Source organism: Hydra vulgaris, chromosome 01, assembly GCF_038396675.1.
Source record: "Hydra vulgaris chromosome 01, alternate assembly HydraT2T_AEP".
Lineage (NCBI taxonomy): Eukaryota > Metazoa > Cnidaria > Hydrozoa > Anthoathecata > Hydridae > Hydra > Hydra vulgaris.
Window position 1 is genome coordinate 59,821,364 of NC_088920.1, and position 13,579 is coordinate 59,834,942.

The window sequence follows — 13,579 nt, forward strand, 5'->3', positions numbered from 1 at the left end:
TAGTTTGCTAAATTTATTTACAAATAAAGAAACATATAAACTTGAAGAAATTAAAATAAAAGGAGCTAAAAATAAAATATAAGTTGTTTTGACATTTCTTTTTTAAAACTTTAAAAAAAAATATCATGTTTATTTATATAAATAAGTATTTAATAATAAGTTAATAAAAAATATCATATTATTGGTGTTGTTAAACATGCAATAAAAAATAAAAACTATAATAAACATATTAATTCTAAACTTAAAAAATCGTTTCAAACATTTAAAAAGTCTTTTAACATGCAAATATGTTAATGTAATTAATGTAAACAGCGGGAAAACATATTTTAAAATAAGGATTTCTCTACGGTCCGAATTAACATATATTTGAGACCATAACAAATGCACGATAAAAAGTTTAATTCTAAACAATCAAATACGGATAAAGCTAGAAAAATTATGTAAGGTAAACCAATAATATTATAACACCTAAATAGTAACACCTAGGAACTGTGACTTGATAAAAAAAAAAATATATATATATATATATATATATATATTTTTCATTTATGTTTTTTTATGTGCCGTTTGGATTAAAATATATATTACTTCACTTTAAGAAAATAAGCAAATTAAAAAAACACACTGTAGGAACAATAATGTTTAAGCATGGTTTTTTTTAAAGTAATTGCAAATTCATTTATTTATGAACAAATTTGCAATTATGAAAAAAAAATCAATGAAGTAAAGCATTTAAGCAAATGACAATGTTTATATATGCAAAAATATAGAAATGTAACATTTATTTTTCTGTCTTTTTTTAAAAATAAGTTTGCACGTTCACAGATTTGTTGCCCCAAGTCAAGCATATGTTTGATACGTTAATATTACAAGAATATATACATAATAAGTGTCATTTATTGAAGCATGAAAAGATTCTCTAGACGAGCGTTGTTTTTACTGCTTATATTTTCTTATTGTAATAGTATGCAGGCATTTTAAGAATTATTACAAATAATTTTAAAATGACTGCGCCTTTAATTTTAGTTACAATGATAATTATATTTTTGAGAAAAAATTATACTTTAGCGAGATCCATAAATTACTCCCATAAACTGTTTTAGAGGAGTGTGGGCAAGAGCAAGAGCATAAGCTCTTGCTTCCCATCAAGGCCTGCACATATATATACATAGACAGGGTGTGAACTAGCCATGTGGGGTCCTGTCAAATGCGGTGTTCCTAAATGCTCATAAAATTAACATTTCCAATTGAAAAAATCCCATTCTCCAAATAAAGTTAGCTAAATCATAAATTAAAATTTAATAATAATTCTGAAAATTATTAAAAATTAATTATTATTAAATACCAATAGGAAAATAACATAACTTTTAAAGGTTAACATATTAGATAAGTTTTTAGGTAATTAAATTAGTAGTAGTAGCAGTAGTAGTAGTAGTAGTAGTAGTAGTAGTAGTAGTAGTAGTAGTAGTAGTAGTAGTAGTAGTAGTAGTAGTAGCAGTAGTTGTAGTAGTAGTTGTAGTAGTAGTAGTAGTAGTAGTAGTAGTAGTAGTAGTAGTAGTAGTAGTAGTAGTAGTAGTAGTAGTAGTAGTAGTAGTAACAAAAGTAGTAGTAACAGTAGTAGTAGATATAAAGATAACGATAAAAGAAAGTACAATTTCATAAAAAGTACAATTTCATAAAAAGTACAATCACATAAATTAGGTGTTACCACACCTAATTTATGTGCTGATAATATCCCAACACATCACAAAAAATTACTTGATTTAGGACCTAACTTTGTTCCTATTCCAAGTAAAGTTCCATATATGGATATAATAAGTATAACTTATAAACTATGATCCAACTCAAAACTCCTTTGCAAAGCTCAGAATACTTTACGAAATCTGAAAACAAAGTTTACAAAAAATGAATATAGATCAATTTATTCAAGTGATGCCACTCCTCCACGATTATATGGTGTCATCAAAGCACATAATTCAACTAATAACTACCTAATGCGAATTATAGTTAGCACAATAGTGTCATTTACGTATAAATTATCCAATTATTTAGTAAATCTCATTTAACCTACCTCCAATCTTAACAAAATAAAACTTCAAAATTCAAAACAATTTGTTGAATGTGCTCAATCATGGTATATTGATCCTGGTGAATTTCAAGTTTATTTCAATAGTGTTAATCTTTACCTTTCAAATAACAATTAAAGAATCAATTGATATTTATTAGAACAACTCCGTAATAGCCCTGTATTCAATTCAAAATTATCATTTTCAGAAGTGAAAATACTTTTAAATTTGTGTTTGTCAAATTGTTATTTTTTACACGAAAACAACATATACACATTAAAAGATCCTGATCCTATAGGTTTATCATTAATGGTAGTAACGGCAGAGAGTTTTCTACAACATTATAAAGAAAAAGCGTTAATACAGGCACAATATCTTACACCACCAATATATGTAAAATCATTAAAATGTATGTTGACAATATCCATTCCCGTTTTAATAATGAGACAGAATCAGAGTTTTCTCGAGTTGTTAAATAATCAATACACAAATATCAAATTACAATTGAAAAAGAAAGTGATTCGCACACCATAAATTTTCTTGATCCCTTAATATCAAACAACAAATCCAGAATACATCTTTTAAACATCTATCGCAAGGTTGCAATAACAAATGTGCAAATAAAGCTGTATTTTTGTCATGTTTCAAAAATAATTTATGATGTATTTAAAAGTTTTATCCAAAGAGCTTTTGCATTATGCAGTAAAGAACATAAAAACCATGAATTAAAGTTTCTTACAGAAATATTCATAGAAAATGGTCATTATACAAAAATACTTTGATGAAAAACATTGTCAAAAAATAAAAAAAACAACAAGCAAAATAATCAACAAAACAACAACAATAACATCAAAAAACTAGAATTTAATTATATTTCTCTACCATAGGTACCAAAAATTAAGTATTCAATTAAAAAAGATATTTAAAAATGCAGGGTATACTCCAGTTTTTAAATCACCAAAAAACCTTGGACAATGAATAACTCAAAAAAACAAGTCTCGACTTCCCAGCAACTCTTACCCTGGAGCCTACAAACTGGAGCTTTTGTTTAGAAAATTCTATGTAGGTGAAACAAAACTCAAGGTTTCAACATGCATATTGAGGGAAACTTTTGAGGGAAAACAAAAAAATTTAGCCAAGGCGGGGCATTCCGAAAATTGCCATGGTGCCTTTGGCTGGAATAAAAACAACACAGTTAAAGTAGGGGCAGACTATTTTAAGAGAAAAATGAGAGAGTTTTTGGAAATACAGTATCACCAGTGTTTCCAAATGAAGGTAGTTTGAATGAAGACAATGGTGATTGCATCACATTGTCGTTTTGGAAACCTTATTTTTCTTATTTAAGGTGCAAGAGCACATTACATTGAAGTTTTATTATTTAATTTTTTTTTAACTGTTTTTTATATTACTTGAATAACAAGGCAGCACTTGTTTTAAAGCGTTAAGTTGCCGGCAATTTGCGTATGAATTACGTACGCCTAGAGCGATTTACATGAAGTAACTTTGATATTTTTTAAACTTTTAAATTGCTCTATTAAGCGGTAAGATAAAAAAGTAATTAATTTTACAAAAAACCACTTTATTATGTATATATGACGATTATGTAAAAAAGTTTGAATGACAATTATGTTGGATATATGCGCTATTTACTAATGAAAAAACTTAAGCTTTATTAAGCTATTTTTTATCAAAATACATAGTATACTATATATTTTGATAAATAATGGCAAATTTTATGAAAAATCATTAATAAAGTTGTTTATTGTTATTAGTAACAAAAAACAAGTTTATTCAATTTTTGCTTTGTATACAAAGTTACTAAATGAAACTTAAAAGAAAACCATAAAAGAAATATTTATAATTAAATGTTGCAATAAATTTTTTCATGTATCATTTTTTTATTTAGCAAGCCCAAGTATATTTATTTATACAAAGTTTCATAGCAATAAAAAGAAATTCCTTAAACCTCTATTGAACAGTAAAAACAAGTGAATAACAAAAAACAAAAAAGTTATATTTTATATTATTGCTGTTTATGTTATTTTTATTTTTATTTTGTTTTATGGTAATGATCGATTGTTTTGCTTGAAAAGCACAATTATTGAACGCAAACACGCTTGAAGCAAACCAATACAAAATATATAATAAAAATAAGGTCTTGCAATGTCATACTTTATATAAAATATTTATTTATTCAAAATGTATTTATTCTTAACAGCAGCTTTACATAATTAACAGCTTATGCGCTATTCAAAAAGTGAACAGAAAAATCCTTAAAGCTTAAAAAAAAAAAATTGATTAAAAAGTTATTTAAATTATTCTTTTAATTTTTAATATGTTAAAGGTATGTGCAATATTCAGACTTTCCAATAAAGTTAGCACACAAACCGATCTTTAACCATTTTATTTAACTGAATTTGACTGTCACCCGGTGCACAATTTGTGGAAAATTATTTTTCAAAAATTTTATATTCAATTTAAAAATGTATGTTGCCTTGTTTCATTAATTATGAGTATATCTGGATCGAATTCACAAGTTGAATGGACATTTAGCACTGTCACAAATATTTTATCAGATAAAAGACTCTCTTTGAGTCACGAAGCACTTGCTGATTGTGTTGTAATTCTTGGAAACCATAGTCTTTGGTCAGTTGAAGATTAAAACAAAATTATTGAGAGTTCTCTCACAAAATATATGCAAAAGCATAGAAAATGTCTAACTACTACATCTGATCAAGAAGTTCAGAAAAGTTTAGTAGACTTTGATCAAATAATTGAAATAAGAGATACAGATGACACAGATAGTGATATTGATAGCAAAGATAATATTTTAACAGACACTCTTCGTGAAATAATTAACTGATAGAAAATATATACTGTATAATATTGTATATATATATATATATATATATATATATATATATATATATATATATATATATATATATATATATATATATATAATATATAAGTTTATATAAATAATAAAACTAAAGTTTATGCTTGAGTAGAACTTAACTGTCAATTTTATTTTAAAATATTAATAAATATTGTTCAATATTTTAATTTTACTATTTCTTGAAAAAATAAAGAGCTCATTTTTATCGCAATATTTTTTGCCATTCTGTCCTATACTATTTTTTTTTTCTTTTACTAAAAATTGTAGACGAATTCTAAGGCTGCATCAAAAATTTGCAGAATACATATGTTTTGAACGTACAAAACTTGCAGGTAACAAATACAAATCACTGGTAAAGTAAATTAATAAAATGTTAATTTTTTAATTTTTTACTCCCTAACTTTTTAAAAATAAAAAATTGTTTTTTAGTAACAAAGCAGAAATTAAAAACTAAGATATAATAATAAAAAAAAATCATATTTTAAATAATAAATTAATTTTTTAATGCATATATTTATGTTGAGAAAAAAAAAGTTTGTAAAACATTTAAAAAAATTTAATATTTCATTTAATTATTTAATAATAATTTAAAAAATTTAAAGAAAATAAACATTTCAATAAAACATTTCTTTATTGTTTTTTGTTAATTGAGTTATTTTTTTATGGTTGCGTTTGACGGAAATTTAATAATGCAGTAGTTTTGATGTCTTTAAAAAATAAAAAGATAAAGAGAGTTTTATGATGTCCAACTCACATTAAGCTAATGCATTAAGCATTCGTTATTTAAAACAAGGCCTGTAAGGGTATATATAACCCCTAGAAATATTGTATCATATTATAAAGAATTTTATAAGGATCAGTTTACATACTATATATGATGTTTTAACTTAATTTAACGAAAATAGCATAAGTAATTCTAATTTATTAATTGTGCAAAACTTGAAATAAAATTCCCGCTATTGGTATAACTATGCAATTGCACAACTTTTGAATATATATTTATTTTTCACTGGTGGCACCAGTGAAAAAGAAATATATATTTAAAAGAATGCTCTTATAATGAAAGTGGCAATGATATATTAAGATTAAAAAGTCAAATATACAATTCTTAAGAATAATCAATTAATATACACTAATTAAAATAGTATAAAAATATATAATTCTTAATATATCTTTAAAAATTTGAGTTCAGTTTGCCGTGTTGTTGTAAAGCCAATTAAATTTTGTGTTGCCAATTAAATTTTATCTTCAATAAATGTTACAGACAACATATATATTTTTTTTGGCATTATCCAATCCATGTATGCAGCGCTGAAATGGAGTAAAATAAGAAAAAAGATAAGAAAAGAAAATTCCAAACACATTTTAAATTCAGGGAGAGGAGGGGGATTAGAAAATATTTTGACAAATTCCCAATTTCGTCAAAACGCTGTATTAAATTTATTCCTGGTTAACACTCTGATAGATATACATATATATACAACACTTGGAATTAGGAAAAACAAGGTCAGCAATAATTTGCCAACCTCAATTTTATAGAGGTTGGCATCAGGTCAGCAAAAATTATTTGATGCAAAGGTCTTACCATATAACATAGAAATAAGGTCAGCAATCTTTTGCTGACCTCATACACATTCAGATCAGCAGTTAGGTCGGCATTGCCAAAAGCCGACCCTAATTCTGAGGGTTGTATATATATGCTAGTGATGTGCCATCGGCTAATGCCGATTGTGGCTAATAATAAGTTTAATGTATTTGTTTAAGGGTATTATAATAATATTAAGGATTTAAATTACTTATTTAACATTTTCCTATTCATCAGAAGTGATTCAACCTACTAACATATGCTATTGGTAACCAGCAATCGATTAATTAGCTAAACCATCGGCCAATTAATCGGCCGATGGCATCGGTTGATTAATCGGCATTGGCCGATGCATCGGTATTGACTATTAAGCCAAACTAAACAGGTGCATAGGCACACCTTATATATGCAAGTTGCATACCTAATATTAAGATATTACCTTTATATACATACATTAAACTTTATAATTAGCCTTAATCGGCCTTTGCCGATGGCACATCACTAATATATGCATATATACATACATATATATATATATATATATATATATATATATATATATATATATATATATATATATATATATATATATATATATATATATATATATATATATATATATATAGATGTATATAGATATATATCTATAAAAAAAATTAATTTGAAAAGTTTAAAGAAACCACATATTACAATGTACTTAAAATTTTATGTTCATTGATATAAAAATAATAAGCTCAGTGAGAGGGTTGCCATTCATTAATATAGGAATGTCAACAGTGTAATATTAATTCTATATTTATTTTTCTCACACACTTTGTAAATATCTTAACCCAATATATATACATTTGCAAATACCCCGAGGGTATAATAAACATTATAAACGTTATATACAATGTAATAAATGACACACCCACAACGTTCCTTCTGTCGCAATACAACAATAGTTTATATATAATACAGTTATTTACACTAATTACAACACCCCTTGATCTCTAGATCACAAAGTCCGCATACTTATTCGGAAACCTCCGCACTCGCGTCGATCTTCGGAGATTTAGGTTATCCGTGATGGGTTCTTCCGATTCTCTGATAGACAAGTCAGCTACAATGGGAGCAGGACGGACGTCCGACATGTTTCTCGGCAATCCATTGATTTCTACCGAAACTCCTCGTCCTTCATCTGAGACTCTTCCTCTGTTCCATTTGCTCGTGCATTTTGAGTCAGGTGGTTTTACAAATACTTCTTGTCCTTGTGTATAGTTGTGGAGAACTTCCGCGTTAGTTTTGGCAGAAATTGTGTGTGGTTTCCACTCGTAGGAAAATATAGCTTTGTAGGGGAGCGATGTTTCCTCGCCATTTTTTCTGGGAGCTATGTTATACCAATACACCATTTTTAACGGGTCTTTGCCACTTCTGGCTGCCATGCGCTTGATTGTGCGATGATGACGTTCAACAATTCCATTTCCAGATGGCCTGTAAGCGCAACGAAACAAGATGAACACTCCCCAATCTGTGCATAATTCACCAACGAGTTTTGAGCGAAAAGTCTTGCTGTTGTCAAGTAGAACTTGCCACGGAGGTCCTCTTTCTCGGAATATTTCTTCTAAATGGAAGCACACTGTTGTTTCTTTCTCGTTCTGTAGCCTTCTCCAAATTGCAAACTTGCTCCTTTTTCCACAGTCAATAATAGACAAGTAAATCTCTGATTTGTAGTGGGTTATGTCAATAGCCAAACGATGCCAGCTCTTTCTAACTTCAAGATTTCTTTCTTCCCATCTAATCAGCGCAGGATCCACCGATAAACATCTTTCGCAACTTTTCACGACTGATTCAACGTCTTTTCTGCAAACTTTCTCCTTCGGATATGTTTGTTTCATCAAATAAAGTGTTCGATTGACTCCAAAGTGATGAAGATTATGAAACGACTTCACATCAGGCAGTACAATGTTTGCTGTCATTGCAGAATGGTTTGCATGCAGCCAGTTCTGTGGTACCCTCGTAAGAGCATCGGCTTTGTTTTCTGCTGACTTTACCAGGAAAAGTTTTAATTTTATATTGCACTCCTTCACAAGGTCTTCAATTAATGACAACCGGCGACGAACAAGTGGTTCTCCAAGACCGTGTACTCGAACGGGTTTGTCACCGATAATTAAGGATCTCAACCAACCGACAAAAGTAACCGAATCACACTTTATGTTAATACATTCGAATCCCCATTTTGTTGCTAGATTAATTCCTTTTATCACGGCTTCTAACTCTGCAAGATTAATGTGAGCCGTATCATCTTGTTTCCTCAGCCACGAACAGTCTTCTACTATTTCCCCAGCCACTTCCAAAACTATGCCAACAGCTAAACTGCTTGCATCGCACCACACTGTTGTTTCAGAAATGTTTTTGACGTTCCATGACCCATGAACGGGATCTTCCTTTGTAAGTCTTTCATTCAAACTGCTTACTAATTTAACAACTCGTTTGTTCACCAAAGAGTCCCATCCACAACTACTCGAAACTCTTTTTAGATAGCTGCACGAAGGGCGCAGCCAATTTGCTATTGGAAAATGTCCGGTCAGCTGTCCGCACCAAGAAAAGATTTGCCGACGTGTCATTTTTCCTTTCGGAACTTTGGGTATGTTGTCGCGTTTCCAACCGACTTGGTTGCATTGTTTGTACACTCGCAATCCAAGTACACGACCACCGACAAGTTTTTCTGGCAACTTAGAATCCAAGCCATATTTTTTCAAGAGTTCTTGAACTCTGCAACTTGACACTATGTTATTATTGACAATGATATCATCAATAAATGAATCCGTCCCAGACTCGACAAATTTATCTAAGGATAATACCTTTTTTAAGATTTTAGTCATTATTCTGGGCGCCACATTTAAACCAAAACCCAATCTTGTTAGACAGTAACGCTGCCCTTCATATTCCACAACTTGATATTTCCATAATGCTTCGTCGACACGAATTTGCAGGTACGCTTTCTTTAAGTTGATTATCTCAAGATTTTCTCCCAACTTTCTCCAGTTGCGAAGTTTGGTACTGCAAACATCGCCATCTGCAGTATGACTGGATACAAATTGATTCAACTCCCGGTAGTCCATCACCGGACGTATTTTTAACTTATTTCGTTGAGTTACTGCCATCAATGAAATGATGCCATTACATCTCCCTTCAAATGGTTTCAGCCATCCCTGTGCTATCCATTCACTTATTTCCATTGCGCACTCACTTTTAACATCCTCAGAGATATGATAGTTTGGAATTTTGTTAGTTAACGTTGGTGGTTCCATCAGCCATTTCCAAGACACGCTCCAACTGCCATTTTTGAATTCTGCTACGAAGTCTTTATCAATCAGCTTTAGAATAGTAGACGAGGATACTTCACTCGTTTTTTCTTGAGAAATAGCAGTAGCACCGATAGTTAGTTGTTCCACATTGAAGTTTATGGTTTCGCCGTCTCTCCCGACTTGGACACCTCCAAGCAGTCGTATTGCGTCCATACCAAGTAGCATTTGATATTCGGGAACAATGTCTGCCACCAGGCATTCCAAATCGATGGTGGTATCATTTATAGAAAGATTAACAACAATCTGGTGTTTTATTTCAATTGAGTTTCCATTCATCATAACAACCTTTTCTCTTGCGAGTTTGACATTTTTTGCGTTTACAATTTCCCGACTTAAAATGGATTTGGAGCATCCAGTATCCAACAATGCTTTTATTTTTCTTCCATTAACATATACGCAGAGAGTTGGCGGTTTTAAATTTTGTGGGAAGCCGCTCGCACAAAAACGGGTGGCTTACCTTCCACGTTTTTTGAGTTCGTACACTTTTTATAGCAGTGCAGGGCCAGGTGATTGTCCATTCCACACACAAAGCACCTCTTCTTGTCAATTTCTTCGCTACAATTTCGACTGATATGTCCATCCTCGCCGCAACGGTAGCAAGTTACGGTCTTTCTTCCGCGTTCTTGAGGAACATGCCTTGGACTGATGGCAACAGGATTCACGCAACTAACAAAACATGATTCTTTACGACGTAAAATTACCAAACTTCTTGATTTTTCAGCGATCTGATACAGTGACATTGTTGATATTGAGCATGCTGTTTGCAGCTGTTTTCTTGCTTCGTCAGGTAACCCGAGAATGAATGCGCACCTTATCCACTCTTCGCTTACGTGAGTTGATATTAGCTTGCTCAGCCTCATTAATTCTGCGAGATATACGTCAACAGACTCGTTCTCTTTAAGACGGCGATTTACGAATTCTTCGTATGCTGTTAGCGGAGAAGCAAAGAAGGCAGTAGTCAGTGCATTTTTCACTTCTTTGTAGTCTTTTTTTATTTCATCACTAAGACCTTGATAAACGGCAAAAGCTCCGCCAGAGAGAAATAAGGGGAGCACCACATGCAACTCGTCAACTTTTTGAAGTTCCAATTTCTGTATCCATTCTGAAAACTCACCCGAACCATCGTATTGTGACACCAAATCTGCAAACTTTATCACTATACTCATTGCCGAAATAGCTTGTAATATTAATTCTATATTTGTTTTTCTCACACACTTTGTAAATATCTTTACTCAATATATATACATTTGCAAATACCCCCGAGGGTATAATAAACATTATAAACGTTATATACAATGTAATAAATGACACACCCACAACGTTCCTTCTGTCGCAATGCAACAATAGTTTATATATAATACAGTTATTTACACTAATTACAAACAGTATTGCGATTGTTATTTGCAGTAAATAACTGAGTTTTGTTGGAGTTAAAATTTACAAGCCACTGCAAGCCCCAATCTTTTACAGAAGTGAGATCAGATTCAAGATCAGCTGCCTGTTCTAAGCAATTGAAAAGAGAAGACTTTTTTTCAAGACAGGAGTATAAAGTTGAGTCATGAGCAAAAAGAGCTACTTTATATGTAAGGCTGTTGGGAAGATCATTAATGTAGAGAAAAAAACAGGACCAAGAATAGAACCTTGAGGTACCCCAGAAATTACTGGAAATGAAGAAGAGTTTTGGCCTTCAAGGATGACTTTAATAAAGCGGTTAGAAAGAAACAATATGATAATCTCAAAATCTTAATTTTTCAGCTTGATGGCTTGAATATTTTCCATCCTTATCAGTAACTTTGGAAATCAAATATTTTACATGTGGGAGTTTTTCAAGGACTTTCTTTTTTAATAAATCTAAAAGATCCTTTGCTTTTGACAGGAAATACATGGTAATAACAATGTCAAGTTTATCGCTTTGCATAGAAACAGATAACTCTGACGCAATGGCCAGTAAGTCAATACACATAGTTAAAAGAAATAGCATTTACAGTCATCCCATTTTGTTAGATAACTATTAAGTTTAGCTCGCTCTTTAGTTGATATCAATGGATCTTGACAAAGATTTTCAAAGTGCTGAATGTAAATTCCCTACTTGTCAAGACACATTTTCATAGCAGCAACTTTGTTGGAAATCCATCTAGTACCATTGCATTTCTTTGGGTTGATATCCACCAATGTCAAATTCCTTTAATTCTTTGTGAGCATTGTAGATTTCTTTTGGTTATCAAAGTTTTCTTGGTGCTCTTTGGTAAAGATAAAACAAACGTAGAAGCATTTCATCGATGTCATCAAAAGTCGTTTTGATAAAGCATCCTTTAGTGCAAGCTCTAAAAGATGAGGAACACACCACATAAATACTATCCAGGATGACTTTTTCTTCTTATTAGATCTTTCTTATGACTTTTTCTAAAAACGATTTTTAGCTACTTTTTCAGCTAAGTTAATTTGCTCATTGACATTCTTTAATTGCGGATTTTATACTTGTTTTAAATCAGCAATAATTTTGCATAGGAGGCCTGTGAGTGAATCGCGGTTAAGTCGTAATTTTATTTTAATTTAAAAAAAAATTTTAATCAACAAATCCAATAAAAAATAAACTTTACTTAGGGCAAAAGTTTTTTTTTACATGCCCTTTCTTTTGAAATTCTGTAAAAAATGAGTCTTATGTGAGATAAGTAACATTGAAAACTATGCCTAAAACCTATATTTTGCGGACTCAAAAATTGGGTCACCTGAAATACACATCTGCCTTACATGTGCAAAGCGGTCGCGAGTCTGTGTTCACAGAGCCAGTGTTTAAGGGGCGGAATGTGTGTGCATAGAGGGACACCACGCCTGTCTTCCTCTACACCATACAATCTTTTATATATATATATATATATATATATATATATATATATATATATATATATATATATATATATATATATATATAAATTAGAATGACTTATTATAAAGTTAACAAAGTACAAAAATAAATTAAAAAAGAAAAAAAAAACTCACCATTCATTATTTTCAATAATGTGGTACTTAGCATGAGACTGCTGCATTTCTTTATTATATTGCCAGTTGTAACATAATGATATTAAATTTAGAAAAACATTTTTTTTATTGACTAAAAAAAAAAATAATATGAAAACAAAAAATTTATGCTAAATATTGTACATCTTTAGATTTGAATAAATTAAAACAATTATTTAAAAAATATAACATTATACAACAGTTATTTTCATTTAATTAAACTTTTTATAGAGTATTTTTACATTAATTAGGTTTCAATTATCCTTAAAAATCTTATTATCATAAAAACATAATGACACAATAATGATGATGGCAATATTATACTGTCACCATGAAGTCATTTTTCACCAAATTTAAACACACTATTTTTTTAAAACTACCAAATTAGGTTACTAAAAAGATAAAAATTTAAAACCTGATATAAATAATTTTACTACACCTTTAGTATATGCTTTACTAAAAAGAAAAAAGAAAAAAAAATTAAACATATACATGTTGAAAAAAATAGTTGTTTGATGATCGAAACAATCATAATGATTAATATTTGATAGTATCATGTAATAAAACTTAGTATCAATAATACAGCAAAACTTTATGATTGAGACAGTTACGTTGTATCATATAGGTTACTGCATACTTTCAATAATATGAAGAGCATACT

At 30.1% G+C, this 13,579-nt stretch overlaps 1 protein-coding gene across 7 annotated transcripts in view; it reads right to left on the minus strand.

The window, feature by feature from the left end:
• LOC105850714 (SCL-interrupting locus protein) overlaps window positions 1-13,022 on the minus strand; it is a 70,920-nt gene extending 57,898 nt beyond the window's left edge. For 3 of the 7 annotated variants that reach the window (XM_065788836.1, XM_065788835.1, XM_065788834.1), the window contains exon 1: window positions 12,901-13,014. Coding sequence is in view for 4 of the 7 variants with exons in the window: in XM_065788831.1 (XP_065644903.1) it covers window positions 12,901-12,947 (47 nt within the window). In the remaining 3 variants the exon portion in view is untranslated. Of the gene's footprint in view, window positions 1-12,900 lie in introns of all 7 variants that reach the window. The other 4 variants (XM_065788831.1, XM_065788830.1, XM_065788833.1 and 1 more) reach the window with 2 other exon arrangements.
• Between the last annotated feature and the right edge of the window lie 557 nt (window positions 13,023-13,579).